Source organism: Chlorocebus sabaeus, chromosome 10 (assembly GCF_047675955.1).
Source record: "Chlorocebus sabaeus isolate Y175 chromosome 10, mChlSab1.0.hap1, whole genome shotgun sequence".
Classification (NCBI taxonomy): Eukaryota; Metazoa; Chordata; class Mammalia; order Primates; family Cercopithecidae; genus Chlorocebus; species Chlorocebus sabaeus.
The window spans coordinates 38,587,557-38,613,190 of record NC_132913.1 but is presented as its reverse complement, the minus strand read 5'-3'; the positions used below and the strand labels follow the sequence as shown (position 1 = coordinate 38,613,190).

At 39.7% G+C, this 25,634-nt stretch overlaps 1 protein-coding gene across 1 annotated transcript; it reads left to right on the top strand.

Moving 5' to 3' along the window:
• Nucleotides 1-3,130: 3,130 nt before the first annotated feature.
• On the top strand, nucleotides 3,131-24,893 carry NMI (N-myc and STAT interactor). The gene is made up of 10 exons (XM_073019679.1): nucleotides 3,131-3,424; nucleotides 9,692-9,778; nucleotides 10,599-10,694; nucleotides 11,987-12,073; nucleotides 13,195-13,290; nucleotides 16,294-16,456; nucleotides 19,419-19,525; nucleotides 19,613-19,799; nucleotides 23,567-23,673; nucleotides 24,488-24,893. Exons 2-10 carry the CDS (start codon nucleotides 9,698-9,700, stop codon nucleotides 24,668-24,670), a joined length of 1,107 nt encoding a protein of 368 aa, XP_072875780.1. The 5' UTR covers nucleotides 3,131-3,424; nucleotides 9,692-9,697; the 3' UTR covers nucleotides 24,671-24,893.
• The last annotated feature ends 741 nt before the right edge of the window (nucleotides 24,894-25,634 follow it).

Here is a 25,634-nt window from a genome sequence, read left to right as displayed (position 1 = left end):
CTGTCAGACATAATTCCTCAGTTTGGCCTTCCCACCTCAGTTTCTCAGGGTCTTGGTATTTAGTGGCTACTGGTTTTACCTCAAATCGCTACCCTTAAGTCTCTCTTGAGGTGGATAGAAGATCTTCAGTATCCGCCAATACTTTCACCCTGATGAAGTCCTATTCTTTACTTTTATACTTACTCTTACTCTGGTTCCTGTTCTTATGCCACCCTCTACCTCTCCCCAGTTATCTCCACCACACTATCAATCTCACTCCCTCTTAGCCATTTCTAATCCTTCTTTAACAAACAGTTGCTGGCTTTGCATTTTTCTTTCCTCCATAATCTCTGAGGCCTTGACTTACTGCTAAAAAAAAAGGGGGGACTCTGTATATTTTTAAATGAAGAGCGCTGTTTTTACCTAAATCAATCTGGCATGGTGTATGACAACATAAAACAACTCAAGGATAGAGCTTAAAAACTTGTCAACCAAGCAAGCAATTACGCTGAACCCCCTTGGGCACTCTCTAATTGGACATCCTGGGTACTCTCAATTCTTAGTCTTTTAATACCAATTTTTCTCTTTCTTTTATTCGTACCTCATGTCTTTCATTTAGTTTCTCAATTCATACAAAACTGCATCCAGGCCATCACCAATCATTCTATATGACAAACGCTCCTTCTAACAACCCCACAATATCACCTCTTACCCCAAAATCTTCCTTCAGTTGAATCTCTCCCACGGTAGGTTCCCACGCTGCCCCTAGTCCTGCTCGAAGCAGCCCTGAGAAACATTGCCCATTATCTCTCCAACCCACCCCCAAAAAATTTCGACGCCCTAACACTTTACCACTATTTTGTTTTATTTTTCTTATTAACATAAGAACACAGGAATGTTAGACCTCTGAGCCCAAGCTAAGCCATCATATCCCCCGTGACCTGCACTTATACATCCAGATGGCCTGAAGCAACTGAAGATCCACAGAAGTGAAAATAGCTTAACTGATGACATTCCACTATTGTGATTTGTTTCTGCCCCACCCTAACTAATCAATGTACTTTGTAATCTCCCCCACCCTTAAGAAGGTTCTTTATAATCTTCCCCACCCTTAAGAAATTTCTTTGTAATTCTCCCCACCCTTGAGAATGTACTTTGTGAGATCCACTCCCTGTCCCCAAAGCATTGCTTTTAACTCCACCACCTATCCCAAAACCTATAAGAACCAATGACAATCCTACCACCCTTTGCTGACTCTCTCTTCAGACTTAGCCCACCTGCACCCAGGTGAAATAAACAGCCTTGTTGCTCACAGAACAAAGTCTGTTTGGTGGTCTCTTCACACGGACCCATGAGACAGTCCTGTCCTTTCGTATCTTCTTATAAAAAATAAAAATAAAAGAAGAAATGAGGTTCAACTAAATAAACTTGGAACTTCATATTCCCTCTAAAATTTCAAGGTAAAACCAAAGTAATTCTTTCCCAAGTTGCAGCAGATGGAGTTTTTGTATTCTATTTTCTTTTTTTTTTTTTTGATGGAGTCTTGCTCTGTCGCCCAGGCTGGAGTGCAGTGGCGTGATCTCACCGCAAGCTCTGCGTCCCGGGTTCACGCCATTCTCCTGCCTCAGCCTCCTGAGTAGCTGCGGCTACAGGCACCTGCCACCACGTCCGGCTAATTTTTTGTATTTTTGGTAGAGACGGGGGTTCACCGTATTAGCCAGGATGGTCTCGATCTCCTGACCTTGTGATCTGCCAGTCTCCACCTCCCAAAGTGCTGGGAGTGCTGGGATTACAGGCGTGAGCCACCGCGCCCGGCCGAATTTTTGTATTTTCTAACTGGTCTGATAAGCCCAAAGAAGTCTAGTTTTTTTACATAGAAATGCCACTTTACAGGAGGCTGAGGTAATGGGATCACTTGGGGACAGAGCTCAAGATCAGCCTAGGAAACACAGTTAGATACCTGCCTGCAGCCCCCAAATTAAAAGTACAAAAAATCTGGGTGCAGTCGTGAATTCCTGTAATCCCAGCTACTTGGGAGTGGAAATGGGAAGACTGCTTTGAGCTCAGGAGTTGGAGACTGGGCAACAGAGCAAGACTTATCTCAAAAAAAAAAAAAAAAGGAAAAAGAAATGTCACCACTTTAAACTGGTTCCCATCTTTTTTTTTTTTTTTTTTTTTGAGACGGAGTCTTGCTCTGTCGCCCAGGCTGGAGTGCAGTGGCCGGATCTCAGCTCACTGCAAGCTCCGCCTCCCGGGTTTACGCCATTCTCCTGCCTCAGCCTCCCGAGTAGCTGGGACTACAGGCGCCCGCCATCTCACCCGGCTAGTTTTTTTTGTATTTTTTTAGTAGAGACGGGGTTTCACCGTGTTAGCCAGGATGGTCTCGATCTCCTGACCTCGTGATCCGCCCGTCTCGGCCTCCCAAAGTGCTGGGATTACAGGCTTGAGCCACCGCGCCCATCTTTTTGATATACAGAAAATTCGCTTTTGTTAATCTGTTATTTTAGACAACTATATCGGTTATTATATGTGACTAGGAAGCATGATAACCTAGAATTTATGCCTTGAAATCGTTTTGATTCATTTTCTTTCCACATCTGTATTTATCAGCAGGGGCAGCTGTGGGGTGGTTCTTTGTGTGGGATTAAGAGACACTGCAGTTCTTGAAATAAAGCAGATGTTTGAATTTTCAAAGGAAAAGTTCACACCTAGTGAAGTATTTATTTACAAGCTCCACAACAAAACAAGAGATTTTAAGAAAACTTTCAAGGGACACGGGTCATAGAAACCAACAGGAACACCACAGCTTTCCCAACTTCATGGCCCGGGGGATGTTACCAAAGACACAGAAACGCCGATCTTGTGCTGGCTGTAAAAATTTATAAACTAGTGCTACCATGACTAAGAAATTACAAGAGTTACAATCTGAAGAGCGATTCCTGCTTTGACTTTGTTTGGTTTCTATCCACTTTTCCTACATGCCTTGTAAAATACATGCAAAAACTGGTTTTAGAAAACATTTCCTAAAATTAGTGTGTACAGAAACTTCAGGGATACTTCTGCTTTTCTCCGCAAAACCACCCCTTTTTAAAAATCGAAAGTGAAATTGTTCTTTTTTTTTTCTGTTAGTGACTCATCATCATGGGAGACACCAGATTTAGTATTTGAGCAGTGGTTAAGTGCTAAAGAAAAATCGCCGTTAAAGCAGTTTTCTTTTTCACTTTTTCCTTCGGCAGGGACCTGAGCTATTCCTGCAAGGCCCACCTCCTCAGGACTACCCCCCCAGGTCTCCTGAGGCGCTTCTGCAGGAGGCAGCGCCAGTTTCGACAGCCCGGCCCTTCCCCTCCCAGTGCCTCCGGGGGTTCCGGCGTCCCGGGCGCTGCTGTTTTCCGGGAAGAGCAGGCGCGCTGGGCCTCGGCGAGCTGCGCTCGGCGGGCGGACGCGGGTGAGTGGGGAGTCCGTTTCCCGGCTGCCACTCCCGCCGCTGATATTCCCGGGCTGGAGAGCGGGGGTGGAAAGGGAGGCGGGGGACCTCAGCGCCGACGGGAGTGGGACAGCGCCAGGGTTGAGATCCTGCTCCCGGGAGCTGCCCGCAGGCGGGTCGCAGAGGCCACGCCGCCTTCGAGGGGGCGCACCTGCTCCTGGGCCCGCTGTGCAGTCTCTGGGCCGTCAGGGCTTCGAGCCCTGTCACTTGTTTGCTTTGCTTCATTCAGGAAATTGAAACATAAAGTTATTTGTGTTTCCTCGCTGTTTTCTCGGAGTGTCTCTAGATACAGTTCTTCGGAAAACGGATTTCTTAAGAAAACGGTTCTTGGCAGGGGCAGTGTTGTGCATTCATGGCTGGCATTTCAGAATAGGCAAGGTTTTTCTTGAAGGAGACATCCTAAGGAGAATACTATGTTTCCAGTCTGTACAACAGGCAGGCGCTCTATTGCCTTTCTTTCTTTTTGCTGCCGGGCATGCATATAGGAAGATTCGATTCTACACGGCCTGGCACCGCAGTGATATGACTATACTTAGGGAAATACGGTGATGGTGATTTGTATTAGTTTTTTTTTATTCGCTGCCATAACAAATTACATGGATTTAGTGGCTTAAACACATAGGAACGCGCGCGCGCACACATACACACACTCACACACACAATTTACTATCTTAGGATTCCGTAGCAGTCCTACCGAGGTCTCACTGGGTTAAAATCAAAGTGTTGGCAGGGTTGCCTTCCTTTCTGGAAGCTCTTGGGGTGAATCCCCTTTCCATCTTCCGGAGGTCACCTACCTTATTTGGCTCAGTAGCCCTTCCTCCATCTGCAGGGCCAGCAACATTGCACCTCTGAGAGTTCTGGGTTCACATCGCACTCTTGACTCTCTTCTGTCTTCCGCTTTCACTTTTAAGTATCTTCATGATTACAGTGGGCCCCCACAGGTAATCCAGGATGCTCTCCATATTTAAAAGCAAGCTGATTAGCAACCTTAATTCAATCTGCAGCCTTCATTCGCATTTGCAATGTAAACAAACATAATCACAGATTCTTGGGATTAGGATGTGGACATCTTTGAGGGAGCCATTGTTTTGCCTACTACATGATTGCATAAAAGGAATGACCATACATCCCACTCATGCATAGAGCAAAAGTATCCAGACGGTAAAGATGCCAAAAGCGTTCTTGGGGTGTTAGATAGTAGGCCATTTATGCTGAGAACCTTTATTACAGGCTCTTAGGAAGATTGGCATTGTCACAATAATAAAGATAAAAAGCAACTAAATAACATTGCAGTTTCTGTCTTCTGAAATGTAATGAGGACTTCATATGCACGTGACGTCCTGAGTCCAACAAATACTGAAGATCCCACATAATTATCTAAACTGAGTGTTTTCAGTGTGTAAGCTTATACTGAGAAAGTGCTCTGAAGGTCTGCAGGGAGGAGTAGACATGGTCCCAGCCCTCAACATCTTTACTGACGTGTCATGGAAAAATGACACAGGTACACACATAATTAAAGTGCCACAAAAGAGACAAAGGAGGGGGAGTAACATCCTTTAGGGGAATCAGAAAAGGCTTTGGGAATGGACCTTGAAGAAGAGTAAGATTTCATTAGATGGAGATTAAGGTTAGGAGAGGAGGAAGGATGTGACAGTTTGAGGGACGGAGGAAAGAAAAGGAACTATGCACGTGTTCAGTATGGTTAGGGAACTGGATTGAGGAATTGACTAAATAAGACTGGAAAGTGAGTTGGAGTTAGAATGCATCAGACCATGGCTGACCATTAGAAGATTTTGCAGTTGATACAATAGCGATACATATGTATGCTCTGTGTGTGTGTGTATGTGTGAGAGATAGAGATGTGGTTTAAATATATATATGTATATATGTATATATGTGTGTATATATATATGTGTGTGTGTGTATATATATATATCGTCTCAAACCATCTCAAACTTACAGAGAAGTTGCAAGTACAGTAAAACAACTTTTCCTTTTCCTAAATTATTTAAGAATAAATTTCCAATCTGGTGACCTATCATCTTTCATTATATAATTGAGTATATATTTCCTACAAAAAAGATGTGCTCCAACGTAACCACAATACCGTCATCAAAATCAGGAATGTGGAGTGCTACCTTACTACAATTTAATAATCAGATCCAATGTGAATTTCACCAGTTGTCCTGATAATGTCTTGGATAGTGTAGGGGTCAAGGGAAAACTTCCTCTTTGCTCTCTGAAGGGCAAAGGCAGATTAAATAGGAGAAATGGCATAAACATTTATTAATGTGCACAGGGGAAAAAATCACATAGTGATTATACTGCACAATGGGGAACAGATGGTTATATTTCCTACTTTTTAGGGGAAAGGGAGATGGGGAAGCGTGGATGATTATAGGGGGTTAGTAAATGATTTCTAAGGGAATTCAAGGGAATCGAAGAACACACAATGGCCTTGTACAATGGCCTTGTTGGGCTTCCAGAGCAGATAGTGGTTGTAACACATATCTGTCCTGGTTTGTTGACAGACTTCAGTCTTCTTTCTGTGATATGAATTCAGAATAAAAACTCAGGGAAGGGACTAGAGGTAATTGTTCTGTTTTCTGTCAGGTCCCACAATTAGGCAGATAAGAAAACATCAGTGCACCTTCATGCTGTGCTTTGGGAGAGACAGAGGAGGAGGGGGAGGTCAGAGAGACCTTGAGCTATCTTCAGTTCAGGATGTCAAAGTGCCATACTTCAGGGTATCAGTGTCTGAGCCCCAATGATAGCAAAAGGATCCAGTTGAGGATCATGCTTTCTATTTAGTTGTGATGTGTGGACATTTCTTAGTCTTTCCTTGGCCTTCTTAACTTGAAACTTTTGAAGAGAACAGGGCAGTTGTATTGTAGAACCCCTCAATTTGAGTTTGTCTGATGTTTCTTCATACTTAGATTCAGATTATGCATCTTTGGCAGGACTATCGTCGAAGTTACATTGTGTTCTCAGTGCACCTTGTAATATGTTACATTATTTTGATTTATTCCATCATTTACTTTGATTATCTCATTATGTTGATGTCTGCCAGACTTCTCCAGTATAAAGTTACTCTTTTCTTCTTTGGAATTAATAAACATTTTGTGGGGAACTATTTTGAAGGTAACTAAAAATTCCTTTGTTCACCAACATTTCTAATTTATCTGGACTCAGTTTTTTACTTTAATCAACAGATTTAATTATTACTACCATTCTCTATTTTAATCTTTAATTTATCCCCAGATTTGGCCACTGAAAACCATCTCAAGGTGGATTCTGTGTCCTTCCGACACGTCATCATTCTTTAAGCATTTCCTTGCTTTTTGGCATCATAAGATGTCCCAGGCTCATCTTGCAGTTTTTCCATCCTGGTTTTGGGATCAACCATTTCTCTAAAGAGTCCTGGTTCCTTTTAGTGGAGAATAGTATTAGAAACCAAAGTCTGGGTGCTGAGTGTGCTCATTGCTCATTGTGGTTGTATCTACTCTTCCAGGCCTTCTCAACAGACAGAACTAAGGTATATACATATTTGTATATATCCAAAATACACACATAGGCATTTCTTTTTTTTTTTTTTTTCCTGAGACGGAGACTCACTCTGTTGCCCAGGCTGGAGTGCCGTGGCTCAATCTTAGCTCACTGCAACCTCCAGCTCCAGGGTTCAAGCAATTCTCCTGCCTCAGCCTCCCAAGTAGCTAGGATTACAGGCACGCACCACCACATCCAGGTAAGCACACACAGGCATGTCTATCTATCTATCTATCTATCTATCTATCTATCTATCTATCTATCTATCTATCTCATCAATCAAAAACCACAGCCATAGGATTACATTGAAATCTAGTTCCAATCAACAGTATTTATTCTCGTTTTCTCCCTTTCCATATTTATAATTATCTTCTCAGTGGTGAAAAACTTGGCTCCTATTATCCTCCATATATTTACTTACTTGATCAATTATCTGTATGTACCTTTGGCCACTGGAGCTCTTTCAGTTGGCTGCCCATGTCCCTTTCACATACTCCCATCATATTGTATGTGTCTGTGCATGTATTTTAGTGCTTTTTACTTTTCTAGCTCTACAAGATATTCCAAGCTTATTTTGTATATTTTATGCCCCAGACCCAGAATCAGCCATTGCTCCAATGAACCCTGGTTTCTTATATTGAAGACTATTATTAGAAACCAAGATCTGGGTGTTACGTGACGCTCCTCTTTTTTTTTTTGACACTTTTCTAATTAAACTGAGACATGGCTAAGTATTTGCTAGTCTTCTATTTTATTTTTAAGGAGGAATAGATGTCTTTTATTTATCTTTCAAGAATATTGAGAATTTAGCCACTTGAAATCTTGGAAAATTATATTGCAGACTGTTTATTAATGTGTATCTAAAACACAGAATCATGATATCCTTTGTCCCATTTTTGATCCGGGAGTTTTTGATCTCAGTAATTTCATATGTAGGCAAGAGTTCTTAAATTTTTTTGTGCCGTGGATTCCTTTGCCAGCTTGGCAAATCCTATGGGCCTTTCTCCAAAAAAAAAAAAAAAAAAAAAAATTTGGTGGGGGCAGGCATGGTGGCTTATCCCAGCATTTTGGGAGTCCAAGGGGGGCGGATTGTTTGAGCCCAGAAGTTCAAGACCAGTCTAGGCAACTTGGCGAAAACCCATCTCTACAAAAAATACAAAAATTAGCTGGGCATGGTGGCGCACACCTGTAGTCCCAACTACTTGGGGGACTGAGGTGGGAGGATCACTTGAGCTTGGGATGTTGAGGCTGCAGTGAGTGTGTTCATGCCCTACTGCACTCCAGCCTGGGCAACAAAGTGAGACACTATCTAAAAAAAAAAAACATTAAATGCATAAAATAAAATACTTAGAATTACAAAGGAAATCAATTGTATTGAAATATGGCTGGGATTATGGGCACCTGCCACCACGCCCAGTTAATTCTTTTTTGTATTTTTAGTAGAGATGGGGTTTCACCATGTTGGTCAGGCTGGTCTCAAACTCTTGACCTCATGATCCACCTGCTTTGGCATCCCAAAGTGCTGGGATTACAGCCGTGAACCACTGCGCCTGGCCAGAAATCAATTGTATTGAAATATGGTTATCAGACTATTTTAAAAGCAAATGTTTGATATAGTGATATATATCAATGTATTACAATGTATTACAAGACCTAGTGTTGAGCTTAGTAACTAATGTAGAAGCAACGTTAGACACAAACTATTTTAGCATATCTGCAACAATATTCTATGAAACTATCTGTGCTTTCTACTGGTGACTATCACAGGTGCTGTGAATACTACTATAGTTTGTTACAATATTCATAATTGAAGAGAATGCTAAGCTTCAATTAGAGGTTATTAGAAATAAACATGTAATTTCTTCCCAATCCATGTTTATGGACCCAGTGGGAGAGTTAGTGAAAGCTCCAGGTAAGAACACCTGTGTAGAGAAAGCATATGTTGGAGGCCTCTTGACTTTGACTTTGTTTATATTTGGGGAGAACAATAGGGAGAATTAAATATTTTAATCAAAACCTTTGAAAAACATTGGAAAACCAAAATAGTATCCTTTTAAAATGGAGCATGATATTATGATTGGAATATGAACTACAAAGGAACATTAATGTTCATTAGTTTCTGTATATTATTTTGTTGAAAAGCAAAGGATTTTTAGAATCTTTTTATATATTTTAGATGTGAAAGTTATTTGAAATAGTGGCCAGGCATGGTGACTCACACCTGTAATCCCAACACTTTGGGAGGCTGAGGGGGGCGCATCACTTGAAGACAAGAGTTCAAGACCAGCCTGACCAACATGGTGAAACCCCATCTCTACTAAAAATACAAAATTAGCCGGGCATGGTGGCAGGTGGCTGTAATCCCAGCTACTTGGGAGGCTGAGGCAGGAGAATCTCTTGGACCTGGGAGGCAGAGATTGCAGTGAGCCGAGATCGGACTATTGCCTTCCAGCCTGAGTGACAGAGTGAGACTCTGTCTCAAAAAAAAAAAAAAAGGAGTTATTGAAATACAGACTTTGTTTGGATATAAGCCATATGAGAATAAAGCCTTTGATGATAGGAAAAAAGATATAGCAAAGAAAAGAGATGTTTCTTCCATAAAAGGGTAAAAGTTGTTATTTCTTTGTTCTGAAATTTGTGTATATATGCTATGCTTACAATATTTATTTTTTATAATGTTAGGGAATCATGGAAGCTGATAAAGACAACACACAACAAGTTCTTAAGGAGCATGGGCCACATGAATTTATAAAAGATGAACAAAATAAGGTAAAAAGGAAATTACTGGGTATTATTAAAAATTAATTTATATCTATTAGTTTTGCAGTAAGGCATGTTTTGTATGTCTTTGTCCAACATTACCTTGAATTTGGGAGGCTGTTAGGCTTTAAAAAAGTTTTTAACTTCCATTATGTTATTTAAGTCTTACAAGAAGTGTCGTATTTTTATTCTTTCTCATAAGGCTTACAATACTAGCTGCTTTCTCACTCACACCCTCATTTCTTGGATTTGCATCAACAAGTTAAGAACATAGTTAGCAAGTATCTCATTAGACCCCAAGAGGGAACAGAGGCCAGGTAGATTAAAATACTTCCCCAAGGTCATATGTCTGGCTTGTTAAGGCAGCTGTGTACTATGGGATACTATGGGAATCACAGATAATTAAAAACACCACCACCACCACCAACAACAACAAACTGCCCCAGAATATGTCCGCTATTACAGTGCAATTTAAAAGTCTTATTGTGGTCACAGATAGCTAAGAAAGGAGTTGATGCAGCACTGAAGTAATATTCAGAAGATCTGATCTCAATCTTTGCCTTACTATACAAATTTCTGTGACTTTGGCCTAGTGTAAAAGGTGGTTTCCTGATTTATATGATGGAGATAGTACTACTTGGCAATGTTAGAATAGACAGGTGATGATGTAAAATATTCAACAAATGCATTATGCACATAGTCATATTTATTCTGAGACTGTCTAATGTCTTTCTTTGCTCAGGATGAGAGAAATTTATAGTCTTTAGTTCATTCAGAAAAATGAGTTTGGGGCTATTTACTTTCTTTGGTACCGTTTGATATTTTTAAGGAACTAATTGATGAAATGACAAAGGAAAATATTCAACTAAAGAAGGAGATCCAAAAGCTTGAAACGGAGTTACAAGAGGCTACCAGAGAATTCCAGGTACTCTCTTAATTATTTTATACACTACATTTTTGATGGACGCATGGTTTTTGGAAAAAGCATTTTAATTATATAAAATTCATTTTTGAAACCTTATCATCCATGGCACCACCATTTGTAATAGTTCAAAATGGAAAACAGCCCAATGATTCCTTCATAAGAGAATGAGTTAGTGAAGTGGGGTATAGTCATATGGTAGAAAACTACACAGCAATGAGAAGGAACAGATCATAACGACATGCAGCAACACAAATGAGTTTCATAAACACAATGTTAACACAAAAAAGACAGATGAGGGCGTACCATATGCTTCCCTTTAAATTAAGCAAAAGCAGGATGTTTGAAGTTAAAACAGTGGTTACTTTTGGAAGCAGGTAAGACCCAGAAGGGGACCCAAGGGAGTTTCTGGAGTGTTGTCATGTTCTGCGTGTCATCTGTGTGCCAATCACATATGTGTTAACTTTGTAAAATTGCATCTTGCTGTACTTATGATACATGCATTTTTCTATTATTTATACACTTTAATAAATTTACCAAAGCAAACATTAATAAAATTTACCAAAAAAAGATGGTCATTAGCAAATCTGTTGGATCAAATTCTGGCTTTTCTCACTGAGTTCTTTTATTAGTATTCTCATCCAAGGTGCTTTGCTAATTTAAATGAGTTTCACAGTTTAAAAAATTGGACATATATTAATCCTCACTATTTAAATTCTCTCCTAAATTTTCCTGTATTTTAATTATACATAATTTTCACCCATTTTTTTCTTAACAACTCAGATTGTTAAAAAATTAAAGCATTCAGGCTGGGCGTGGTGGCTCATGTCTGTAATCCCAGCACTTTGGGAGGCTGAGGCGGGTGGATCATGGGGTCAGGAGTTCAAGACCAGCCTGACCAAGATGGTGAAACCCCGTCTCTACCAAAAATACAAAAAAAAAAAAAAAAAATTAGCTGGGCATGGTGGCAGGTGGCTGTAATCCCAGCTACTTGGGAAGCTGAGGCAGGAGAATCTCTTGAACCTGGGAGGCAGAGATTGTAGTGAGCTGAGATCGGACTATTGCCTTCCAGCCTAAGTGACAGAGTGAGACTCTGTCTCAAAAAAAAAAAAAAAGAGTTATTGAAATACAGACTTTGTTTGGATATAAGCCATATGAGAATAAAGCCTTTGATGATAGGAAAAAAAGATATAGCAAAGAAAAGAGATGTTTCTTCCATAGAAGGATAAAAGTTATTTCTTTGTTCTGAAATTTGTGTATATATGCTATGCTTACAATATTTTTTATAATGTTAGGGAATCATGGAAACTGATAAAGACAACACACAACAAGTTCTTAAGGAGCATGGGCCACATGAATTTATAAAAGATGAACAAAATAAGGTAAAAAGGAAATTACTGGGTATTATTAAAATTAATTTAGGGCCGGGCGCGGTGGCTCAAGCCTGTAATCCCAGCACTTTGGGAGGCCGAGACGGGTGGATCACGAGGTCAGGAGATCGAGACCAGCCTGGCTAACATGGTGAAACCCCGTCTCTACTAAAAAATACAAAAAACTAGCTGGGCGTGGTGACGGGCGCCTGTAGTCCCAGCTACTCGGGAGGCTGAGGCAGGAGAATGGCGTAGACCTGGGAGGCGGAGCTTGCAGTGAGCTGAGATCCGGCTACTGCACTCCAGCCTGGGCGACAGAGTGAGACTCTGTCTCAAAAAAAAAAAATTAATTTATATCTATTAGTTTTGCAGTAAGGCATGTTTTGTATGTCTTTGTCCGACATTACCTTGAATTTGGGAGGCTGTTAGGCTTTAAAAAATATTTTAACTTCCATTATGTTATTTAAGTCTTACAAGAAGTGTTGTATTTTTATTCTTTCTCATATAAGGCTTACAACACTAGCTGCTTTCTCACTCACACCCTCATTTCTTGGATTTGTATCAACAAATTAAGAGCATAGTTAGCAAGTATCTCATTAGGCCCCAAGAGGGAACAGAGGCCAGGTAGATTAAACTACTTCCCCAAGGTCATATGTCTGGCTTGTTAAGGCAGCTGTGTACTATGGGATACTATGGGAATCACAGATAATTAAAAACACCACCACCACCACCACCAACAAACTGCCCCAGAATATGTCCGCTATTACAGTGCAATTTAAAAGTCTTATTGTGGTCACAGATAGCTAAGAAAGGAGTTGATGCAGCACTGAAGTAATATTCAGAAGATCTGATCTCAATCTTTGCCTTACTATACAAATTTCTGTGACTTTGGCCTAGTGTAAAAGGTGGTTTCCTGATTTATATGATGGAGATAGTACTACTTGGCAATGTTAGAATAGACAGGTGATGATGTAAAATATTCAACAAATGCATTATGCACATAGTCATATTTATTCTGAGACTGTCTAATGTCTTTCTTTGCTCAGAATGAGAGAAATTTATAGTCTTTAGTTCATTCAGAAAAATGAGTTTGGGGCTATTTACTTTCTTTGGTACCGTTTGATATTTTTAAGGAACTAATTGATGAAATGACAAAGGAAAATATTCAACTAAAGAAGGAGATCCAAAAGCTCGAAACGGAGTTACAAGAGGCTACCAGAGAATTCCAGGTACTCTTAATTATTTTATACACTACATTTTTGATGGACGCATGGTTTTTGGAAAAAGCATTTTAATTATATAAAATTCATTTTTGAAACCTTATCATCCATGGCACCACCATTTGTAATAGTTCAAAATGGAAAACAGCCCAATGATTCCTTCATAAGAGAATGAGTTAGTGAAGTGGGGTATAGTCATATGGTAGAAAACTACACAGCAATGAGAAGGAACAGATCATAACGACATGCAGCAACACAAATGAGTTTCATAAACACAATGTTAACACAAAAAAGACAGATGAGGGCGTACCATATGCTTCCCTTTAAATTAAGCAAAAGCAGGATATTCGAAGTTAAAACAGTGGTTACTTTTGGAAGCAGGTAAGACCCAGAAGGGAACCCAAGGGAGTTTCTGGAGTGTTGTCATGTTCTGCGTGTCATCTGTGTGCCAATCACATATGTGTTAACTTTGTAAAATTGCATCTTGCTGTACTTATGATACATGCATTTTTCTATTATTTATATACACTTTAATAAATTTACCAAAGCAAACATTAATAAAATTTACCGAAAAAAGATGGTCATTAGCAAATCTGTTGGATCAAATTCTGGCTTTTCTCACTGAGTTCTTTTATTAGTATTCTCATCCAAGGTGCTTTGCTAATTTAAATGAGTTTCACAGTTTAAAAAATTGGACATATATTAATCCTCACTATTTAAATTCTCTCCTAAATTTTCCTGTATTTTAATTATACATAATTTTCACCCATTTTTTTTTCTTAACAACTCAGATTGTTAAAAAATTAAAGCATTCAGGCTGGGCGTGGTGGCTCATGTCTGTAATCCCAGCACTTTGGGAGGCTGAGGCGGGTGGATCATGGGGTCAGGAGTTCAAGACCAGCCTGACCAAGATGGTGAAACCCCGTCTCTACCAAAAATACAAAAAAAAAAAAATTAGCCAGGCATGGTGACGGGTGCCTGTATCCCAGCTACTTGGGAGGCTGAGGCAGAGAATTGCTTGAACCTGGGAGGCGGAGGTTGCGGTGAGTTGAGATTGCGCCACTGTGCTCCAGCCTGGGTGACAGAGCGAGACTCTGCCAAAAAAAAAAAAAAAAAAAAAAAAAATTAAAACATTGACACTTTTTGTTTCTGAAGTGGGGGATAGGATATTGAATATCAGGAAGTGAGGTTTTCTGTGTTTATGAGATGGGTGACTTTGCAGAAGACTCTGTTAAGATTCTGGTTACTTCTCAGACTGGAGCTAGAATCAAGCAGTCTTACAACCCAGAGAGCCTTTAGAAACCAACCAGCCTTAGTCGACCCGCTTTGCAGGGGACCGAACCCATGATCAGAGAGCTGAAGTGAATTTGCTCTGTCACAGTGTGGTCAGAAATAGAATCAAGCTTTCTCACTCTAATTTCAGAAAGGCCTTGGTTCCTCAGCATATACGGGTATTTCTGCATTATTGGGTAACAGTCTGCCTTTTCTCAGACATTGTAGATTGTTTTGATGTCAGCCTTACCGTAATCAGAAGTTCCACTGGAGTTACGTGTACAGGCAAAGAATAAATATAAGATTAAATCGAATGACTCACTGAATATTTCTCATCTCTATCATTTTCAGCATGTAAAATAACCATGGGAAATAGAAATGCAAGCACCTAGCTCATTTGTGCATTTATGTGTGGTTATACAAATCTGTTAATCCCAATAATTCTAAGCGGCTAAGTATAACCACCTACCTTTATCTTTCAGGTTACAATTTTTGTTTTTGTTTTTGTTTTTAAGATAGAGTTTTGTTCTTGTTGCTCAGGCTGGAGTGCAATGGTGCGCTCTCAGTTCACTACAACCTCTGCCTCCCTGGTTCAAGCAATTCTCCTGCCTCAGCCTCCTGAATAGCCGGGATTACAGGCGGTTGCCACCATGCCTAGCTAACTTTTGTATTTTTATTAGAGACAGGTTTTACCATGTTGGCCAGGCTGGTCTCCAACTCCTGACCTCAGGTGATCTGCCTGCTTCGGCCTCCCAAAGTACTGGGATTACGAGTGTGAGCCACCTGCCCACCCTCAGCTTACAATTTTTGTTGATATTGTCCCTTCTCATTTTTTATGAACCTAAGTTGTGGTAATGGTTAAAAAGTTGATGGGCAGGTGTTGGGGAAGGTGGAATTTGTAAATTTGATAAATTTAACATCATCTAATTCTAGGCCAGGTGTGGTGGCTCACGCCTGTAATCCCAGAACTTTAGGAGGCCAAGGCAGGTGGATCATGAGGTGAAGAGATTGAGACCATCCTGGCCAACATGGTGAAACCCTATCTTTACTGAAAATACAAAATACAAAAATTAGCTGGGTGTGGTAGTGCATGCCTGTAGTTCCAGCTACTTGGGAGACTGAGGCAGGAAAATTGCTTGAACCTGGGAGATGGAGGTTGCAGTGAACTGTGATCACACCACTGTACTCCAGCCTGGCAACAGAGTGAGACTTTGTCTCTAAATAAATAAATAAATAAATAAATAAATAAATAAAATTATCTAATTCTGGAGTCTTTCTTTTTGGATGAAATTATCTGGATTTGAAATACCATATTATACCCAACACTATATTTCATACTTTGCAGCAAAATTAAACATGCTATCTAATGATTTCCTTTTGAGATAGTCTGTTATTGACACTTGTTTAAAAATTCCTTATTTACATGAATGATGTAGGCTTTAGAATTGAACACCATACAATATTGACAGTTTAAACATTGATTAGAAAAAAGTGAGAGGATTATGTATTTTTAATTTCATCTGTGAAATGATATTAAAAGATCAGCATTTGATTACTTTACTGAGTACTTACATGGGAAAAAGCAATTACTAAAGATGTTAAGTAAGACCATACTCAATATTCTATAAGGTTCTAAAATCAGTGGGGAATGAATTATTAGTTGACCAAATTACATTATCATTGGAAGAACTTAAGTTATTTCTTGTCTTGATTTTAATCAAACATTTTCATTTGGATTAGATTAAAGAGGATATTCCTGAAACAAAGATGAAATTCTTAGCAGTTGAAACTCCTGAGAATGACAGCCAGTTGTCAAATATCTCCTGTTCATTTCAAGTGAGCTCGAAAGTTCCTTATGAGCTACAAAAGGGACAAGCACTTATCACCTTTGAAAAAGAAGAAGGTATGACTAATGTTAAAAAATATGACGATGTTATTTGGAAAGCACTTTCATAGACATTTAGCTATTACTTCGCTAATATTACTTTGCTTATATTATTTCTTATCCTCATAGTGACATTCTGAGGCAGGTATGATTATTCCCATTTTACAGATGAGAAAACTGACTCTGAGACAAGTGCCTTGAATATGATCTCTTATTCAGAAAGCCATGACTGTGGGACTTAAATCCAGGTGTTATGATGATGTCCAATACCAGCCTCTTTCTACTCCGCATGCTACCTCCAAATAATGATAGTAATATATCAAGGTAGTAGAGCTTGTACAGTTCTCAGAAACATTATCACATCTTATATTCACACAATTCCATAAATGTAGGAGGATAGGATAGTTATTATTGTGTACTTTAAATATAGACATGCCAGAGCCCAGAAAACAGATTCTGAGGATGTTTAAGTGATTTACCTAAGGGCACATAGCCGACGAATGGAAAGAGCCTGGGAGTTAGAGATTTGGGATGAGACCTGATGTTTGCTAAGTCTGCCATGGTGAGGGTCCCTAGTCAGAGCTGGGAGTTCCTGAATGGGGAGGATCTGGCTTTGAGTGCCAGCCTTGTCCCTTCCTAGAAGCATGATTTGGGATGGGTTCTTTATAAACCTCAGCGTTTTATACAGGTGCTTCATGGTAGTTCCTACTTCATGAGGCTGCTTTGAGTATTAAATGAGAAATGTTGATAAAATACTTCGCACAATGTCGGACACTTAATACAAACTTAATGAATGGTAGTTGTTATTATTGCTACATGTTAGGAATTTTTCAGATAAGGAAACAGAAACTTAAAGAAGATAAGTAACTTGCTTAAAGTCTTTACAGTTAATTGCAGAGCTGAGAGCCAAACCCTGAGAGTCCATGTACTTCCACTGGGCCAATATTTCTCTCGGTAGACCACCAGCTCAGGCTTTTGTTCTTTTATTAAGTTATGTGGTGAGGGACCAGATGGTGTTCCCAGCCCTTCCAGTGCTCATTTTCTGACAGTCTATAACCCATGTTTCCTGACAACTGGTGCACCACTGTAGCCTGAAAATAAATGTCCAGCAGGTCAGCATCTGCATGTAGAAGACATACATCGCCAGTGTGTTTTCCTTCACCCTGGAGCTACTGCTACAGGTAGAAGAGGAGTCCAGGACTCATATTGGTGACTGTCCCTGGTAAACGGGATATAACTAAAAGATAGATATAAATGAGGATTTGAGAGGCAGGGTTTCTGCACAGCAATTTCCTGGGAATGTTGGAAATGGAATTCTCTAAAGAAGCACCTACATCATTGCTTCTACCCTTGACGAGGCTCTGAGCTCCCGATCTCCTGGGACAGCAATAGGTTTGAAACACAATTAAGTAGGAGTTGGCTCTTGATTGTCAGAGTCACAAAAGTTGAAACACAAGAGGTCCCTCTCAGCTGCATCAGATCACCAGATGTTGGGGGTTTGCGGAGGAGTGGGAGGGAAAGAGGATCATCTGAGTATTACTCATTGATATTTTCTGTTACTGTCTGTTGTCATTAGCAAAAAAACACAAAAACACAAAATAACAAAAAACCATCATCCAAGTTATAGAGTCATATTTTGGTACATTGAGTTGAATTCCCACATGGCCAAGGCCCTGCCTTCTGGCCCTTTTTTCCTCTTCCTCCAGCTGTGATGTGGTGCCATCTGGTCTGGTTGTCATAAACACATATGAGATTTTATAAGACAGAGAGTGAATGTCACTTATTTTCATGATACATTGGAATAGCAGTCCCAAATATCAACAAGTGAAGTGTTATAAACTCATGCCACACAATTAAAAATAAATGCCCACTCACATTTTTAATTGACATAGAGTTGCTTTTTGGAGTGCTAGGGACTTTTAGCATTTTACTAAACTGCTCCCATTTGCATAGGTAAATTAGACTTGACAGCTTTGTGATCAATATAGCAGGACTATCAACTTTTTAAAGAATGATTTCAAGAGTATTTTTGCAAAAGTGAAATTCATCATTAAGTATGACAGAAAAAAAGACTCACTCTTTGATATTCCAGCCTATGTAGTCTTTAACATGTAATCTTTGAGGAGACAGAGAAAATGAATATATATTGCTCTTGTGCTTGTAACATGAAGGAGTAACAAATGATAAGGTTAAGTAAAATCAAGACTAATTGTACAAATGACACTTAGCCATGAAAGTTTTCCCAGCCTACTGAACATGGGAGAATTTCTGGCTGTGCATTAATGTACTAGAGGAATCGTCTGGTAATGGTTAACAGTGGAAGGAAGGGTATGTGGCCGAGCTGAAGTAATATATGAATTCTGGAAGATCGTTAGGCTTATCTCTTAAGAGATAAGAGAAAAGATTCATCTTATGAGATGAATCTAGAACTTGAGAACTTCTACATTGTGATTTTGCTGATGTACTTTGACATTAATATATTCTACTTTGGAACCAAGAGCAGTGACTCATGCCTGTAATCTCAGTACTTTGGGAGTCTGCTGTGGGAGGATCACTTGAGTCCGAGAGTTCCAGGGCAGCCTGGGCAACAAAGCGAGACCTCGTCTCTACAAAAAGTTTAAAAAATTAGCTAGGCGTGGTGGCATGTATCTGTAATCCTAGCTATTCTGGAAGCTGAGGTGGGAGGATCTCTTGAGCCCAGGAGTTTGAAGTTACAGTGGGCTATGATCACACCACTGCATTCCAGCCTCAGTGACAGAGTGAGATCCGGTCCCCCTTCTCCCTGACCCCCCAAAATATATATTCTATTTTGGTGGCAAGACCATTATCACTTGGAACCACCCCCTGCCAAATTTTTTAAATTAGACTCTTTAATATTAAATAAAATTAAAAATATTCAGGATAATTTGTTCTTAAACCAAAAGCATAACAATTCTTAAAATATTGGAAATTAATACTTCCTTCCCGAATTATTTTTCAGTTGCCCAAAATGTGGTAAGCATGAGTAAACATCAGGTGCGGATAAAAGATATAAATCTGGAGGTTACGGCCAAGCCAGTCCCATTAAACTCAGGAGTCAGATTCCAGGTAACAGGATGATTAAAATTTTTTGGATTTCTGTTCATCATAGGCACTTCTCTTATCCATATTTCTGAGCATCAAATCATTTTCCAGGTTTATGTAGAAGTTTCTAAAATGAAAATCAATGTTACTGAAATTCCTGACACACTGCCTGAAGATCAGATGAGAGACAAACTAGAGCTGAGCTTTTGCAAATCCCGAAATGGAGGTGGAGAGGTGGACCACGCGGACTATGACAGACAGTCCGGGAGTGCGGTCATCACGTTCGTGGAGACTGGAGGTACTCATGGGTGTAGAAGGTTAACAGACGCTCTGCCATTTCAGTCATGTTCTGTTGTTTCTGAAAGTATTCTTATTCTACTTCTTTTATTTGGAATGTATTCGCATGATAATTGGGGATTTAAAAAAATCTTATAAAATAGTAGAGTGTAGGAAATTATTTCTAGGGACAGTGCTAGGAACAATAATATTGCTGTAGATAGGCAGGGTGCGGTGGCTCACCCTGTAATCCCAGCACTTTGGGAGACCGAGGCAGGCAGATCACTTGAGGTCAGGAATTCGACACCAGCTTGTCCAACATGGCGAAACCCCATCTCTACTAAAAAGACAAAAATGAGCTGGGCATGGTGGCTGGTGCCAGTAATTCCAGCTACTCGGGAGGCTGAGGCAGGGAGAATCGCTTGAACCCGGGAGGTGGAGGTTGCAGTGAGCCAAGATAGCCAGGCATAGTGGTGCATGCCTGTGGTCCCAGCTACTCAGGAGGCTGAAGAGGGAGGATTACTTGAGCCCAGGAGGTCGAGGCTGCAGTGACCTGTGATTGCACCACTGCATTACAGCCTGGGAGACAGAGTGAGACACTGTCTCAAAAAACAAAATTAAAAAAAAAAATTGATGGATTAGATTTTTTCATGACAAAGTAATACATGCTTTTTTAAAGAGGGTGAAATAATACAGAACACACATTTAGTAAAAATGAGACATTTCAGCCGGGCCCAGTGGCTCATGCCTGTAATCCCAGCACTTTGGGAGGCCGAGGCAGGCAGATCATGAGGTCAGGAGTTTGAGACCAGCCTGACTAACATGGTGAAACCCCGTCTCTACTAAAAATACAAAAAAATTAGCCGGTGTGGTGGCGCTCGCCTGTAATCCCAGCTACTTGGGTGGGTAAGGCAGGAGAACAGCTTGAACCCAGGAGGTGGAGGTTGCAGTGAACCGAGATTGCACCATTGCACTCCAGCTTGGGTGACAGAGTGAGACTCCATCTCAAAAAAAAAAAAAAAAAAAAAAAAGAGACATTTTCTCAAACTTCCTTTTCTCCTACTCTTTAGTTCATTATGGTTATTTCGGTGTCTTTCCAGGTCTTTCTTTGGACACATTAAAACAATATCAATATGCCTTTTTTTTTTTTTGTGAGACAGAGTCTTGCTCTGTCGCCCAGGCTAGAGTGCAGTGGTACTATCGGAGCTCACTGCAATGTCCGCTTCCCTGGTTCAAGCAATTCTCCCACCTCAGCCTCTCGAGTAGCTGGAATTACAAGTGCGTGCCACCATGCCTGACTAATTTTTGTATTTTTGGTAGAGACGGGGTTTCACCATGTTGGTCAGTCTGGTGTCAAACTCCTGATTTCAAGTGATACATCCGCCTTGGCTTCCCAAAGTGCTAAGATTACAAACGTGAGCCACTGCTCCCGGCCCAATATGCATTTTTGACCTGAGCTTTTGGATGATGTTTAGGACATCCTGGTGGGATGTGTTAAGGAGAGCTACAAAAGGAAGGGGTCTTGAGGGCTACCATAATATGTTGTCTTGAAAATTAACAGTAACTTGGTGGAAATTTCCATAGTCAAGCATCCAGATTTTAATTTGCCAAATTCCTATATTCATTTAGCTTATTTGCGGTTGTTTGTCTGTATCTTGGATTTTAAAAAATCTGACCAGGCGCAGTGGCTCACGCCTGTAATCCCAGCACTTTGGGAGGCTGAGGCGGGTGGATCCCTTGAGGCCAGGAGTTCAAGACCAGTCTGGCCAACATCGTGAGACCCGGTCTCCACTAAAAATACAAAAATTAGCCGATGTGCTGTCCCACCCCTATAATCCCAACTACTTGGGAGGCTGAGGCAGGAGAATTGCTTGAACCTGAGGGGCAGAGGTTGCAGAGAGCCGAGATTGCATCACTGCACTCTAGTCTGGGTGACAGAGCGAGACTCGGTCTCAAAAAAAAAAAAAACAAATAAAATAAAATAAAATAAAATAAAATAAAATAAACTAGAATGCAATTTATAACTCTACTGTGAGAGATAGTACTAGCTATGGAACCTGTGTCCATCTGGGGATGCTCTCCTAGAGGTTACATGTAGCCAGACAGGGAAGAATACTTTTGCAGGTTATAGGTGATCCTATAGGTAACTACTGAAGGATATGAAGGTATTCTGGAGATAAATATTCCAGATACTTCATAAACTGTGTCTTACTGACTCATCACAATAATCTACAGGGTAGTTACTGTAATTATGCTTATTTTACAGAAAAGGAAACTGAGACTTTAAGAAGTCAAGCAACATGTCCAAGGCCACATAGCTCATAAGTAGCAGAGCTAGGACTGAAGCTGGACTATTTGACTCAGGACCTGTACTCTTTTTTTTTTTTTTTTTAAACTGTGATAAAATATATAACATAAAATTTACCATTTTAACAATTTTTAAATATACAATTCAAAGGTACTAAGTACATTCACAATGTTGTACAGCCATCACCACTATCCATCTCTAGAACTTTTTAATCACCCCAAACTGAAACTCTGTACCCATTTAACAATAATTCTCCATTACTTCTTCTTCTAGCCCCTGGTAACCACCATTCTACTTTCTGTTGCTATGAATTTGCCTATTCTAGGTACCTCACTCGAGTGGAATTATACAATATTTGTCCGTTTCATGTCTGTCTTATTTTGGTTAGCATAATGTTATCAGGGTCCATCCATGTTGTGGTAGGTATCAGAATTTCATCCTTTTTAAAGGCTGAATAATATTCTCCGTGTGTGTGTGTGTGTGTGTGTGTGTGTATTTTATATATCCATTTTGTTTATCTATTCATCTGTTGGTGGACACTTGGGTTACTTCCACCTTTTGCCTATCGGCCTATTGTGAAAAATACTGTTCTGAGCATTAATGAGCAAGTATCTGCCCGAGTCCCTGCTTTCAGTTATTTCGGGTATATACCCTGAAGTTGAATTGCTGGATCATATCATGTTCTATTTTAATATTTTGGGGAACTGTCATACTGTTTTCCACAGTGGCTGTACCATTTTACATTCCTACCAGCAATGCCTCAGGGTTGCAATTTCTCCATATCCTCGCCAATAAGCGCCTACACTCTTAATCATTGTACCGTATTGCTGATTGATCCAAGGTAGATGAGTGAGAAGAGTCATAAAAAGGATGGCTGGATATTCCTAAGAACTGTTTCTGTTACACGTTACAGTCTTGATACACATCCTTTCATCCCTCTAGGAGACAAAAATACTGCTAAAAAATAGACTATTCTTTGTGTTGTAGAAAACTGATGAATTTTTATTTCCTTTCAGCTTTTCTAGATGACATTCAGTCCCCTCCCTGCTTTGGTTAACATCATTACTTAAGTTTATTGAATATATTGAAAAAAATATTTTTTTTATAGTATTCTAATCATAGTTTTCACTTATAGCTTTTGAGAAACTGTTAGATGAGTGGGTTACTTTCTGCAAAAAACTATCGTATTTTTTGTAGCTCAAAGTAGATCTGTCTGAGGACATTGCAACCCTTTGTGCATTGATTGACTGCAGTGAATAATTCAAGATGGAATGAAGCCTTTAAACCTCATTATTGTTAGGTCTTGTAGTTTTCAAAATTATGTACTGTGAAGTCTTCAAAGTGGGTTTTAGAATTTCTTAAAAATTAATCTTTTAACTCAGTATTTACTGTAATAATGTTCTTTTTGAAGGAAGTTTTAACTTTGGTTAAAAATGTTTATGATATAAAAGAGACAAGTATTGTTTTTGCTTTGCTTTTAGTTGCTGACAAGATTTTGAAAAAGAAAGATTATCCTCTTTATATAAATCAAACCTGCCATAGAGTTACTGTTTCTCCATACACAGAAATACACTTGAGAAAGTATCAGGTAAAGTCATCTCTTTTCTCTCATTTTGAGAACTTACTGCCCAAACCCACCCCACAAAAAATAAAGTTGTTGTGAGTCTGTTACTATATGAATCTTATCAATGAGGGATAGCCAAATGGTTTCTTTACTTCATTTTTGCTTAGTGCAAAATGAGTTTGTCTTTTGAAGGAGTGTTTTAATGCAAAACTGTACTTTAGTATACAATTTAAAAAACTGGAATTACTCAGATAATGGCACAATTTTTATTTTTGTACATGGAGACATAGCTGCATTTCTCTCATGTGTCTACTGTCAGTAAGCATGAGAAAGAATTCCTGCCTACTTCCTCTGAACTCAGTATCTTTATCCCAGACCTGCTGCCTTTTCCTCTTCCTTCTCAGGTATCCAATGGTACCACCATCTACCTAGTCCACTGACTTAAAAGCTAGAACTCACTTAACTCTTCAGTTTGCTTCACCTCCAACATTCCTTTGGTCACTAAATCTTGCCAGCTCCGCTTCTGACTACCTGTTTACCTGGTCTTTCTGTTCCCAGAGCATCCCTCCTTTCCTCTATGTTCCATAATGCCACCAGAGTTCTTTTTCTAAAACTGTCCCCAGAGCTTCCCCCCTTTCCTCTATGTTCCATAATGCCATCAGAGTTCTCTTTCTAAAACTCAGATCTGACTTGGATATTCTCTTGCTTGGAAAATCTTCCTAAGATTTCTTGTCTCTTCTAAGATAAAGTAAAAAATATTAAGCAGATTATGAATGTAAAGTTTTGTAATTCAAAGCTCTCAGAAATCTTTCTATTTATCATTGTTTTTCCTACTTAGACATTTTCAGGAACATCTAAGAGGACAGTGCTTCTGACAGGAATGGAAGGCATTCAAATGGATGAAGAAATTGTGGAGGATTTAATTAACATTCACTTTCAACGGGCAAAGAATGGAGGTGGAGAAGTAGATGTGGTCAAGTGTTCTCTAGATCAACCTCACATAGCATACTTTGAAGAATAGACTTAACAGAATCATGAAAACTATAGCTTTTTAATGTAGATTACTGTAAATGTTTGACAAAAATAAATATGCTTTTCCTTAAAAAAATGAAAACTTTAATTTTTATCATCCATTTTAGATACAAAACTTATTTCCATGTGTCTGAATCTTCCTTGTTTCAAATGGTGCTTGCTGCATGTTTTCAACTACAATAAATGCACTGTAATAAAAGGTTTTGTTTATAGATTATGTGTATTGGTGCCATGTCTGCTGAAATCAACCTTAAGTGATTCAGATGTCACCTGCTAGTGCTGGCTTATCCTGTTATGGTCTTGTGGGCCAATTCAGTTGTGGCCCCATGCCCACCAATATGCAGACTTGACTCTTAACATTTTCCAAAACAAAGGCAGTTACATTCAGCAGTTTGTGATTCCTGTAAACTCAACTGAAGATTCGAAGGACTCCAAGAGCAACAATTTCCCACTGTGTGTAGTGTTTCACTCCACAACTCTAAAGGTTCTCAGAGCTGAGCATGGTCTTTTTCTTGAATTTTTGTTCACGCAAGTGCCATGTGCCCCTTGATTCCTTCCAAGCCATCCCCTCTCCAAATAGAGCTCATAAAGGACTAGCTTTTTCTTTCTTTTGCACTTACAATGGAAACAGTTGGTATAAGAGTTTGAAAACCTTGGCATGGAGAGAGAGGTAAATACAAAGTTAGTGACTCATCACTCATCATGCTCGATGCTGGGGAATGCCTGGAGGTAAAAACACAGTACCTGCCCTCCAAGGGCTTAAGGTTTAGTTGGAAAGAGACCCAGTTTACTAGCATCTCACTGTTTTTAAAAACTTGCAGAAACTTTAATGATAAAATTAAAGATTCCTATTCAGAGAAGGTAAAAGTCTTTTTGGTAAAGAACCTTTAGGCCGGATGCGGTGGCTCATGCCACCAGCACTTTAGGAGGCTGAGGTGGGCGGATCACTTGAG

Bases quoted from the DNA above. Each gene is read 5' to 3' on its own strand.
- NMI (XM_073019679.1), top strand. From the start codon at position 9,698: ATGGAAGCTGATAAAGACAACACACAACAAGTTCTTAAGGAGCATGGG. The intron at 10,695-11,986 runs GTACTCTCTTAA...TTATAATGTTAG, and splicing joins AGGCTACCAGAGAATTCCAG to GGAATCATGGAAACTGATAA. The intron at 13,291-16,293 runs GTACTCTTAATT...CATTTGGATTAG, and splicing joins AGGCTACCAGAGAATTCCAG to ATTAAAGAGGATATTCCTGA.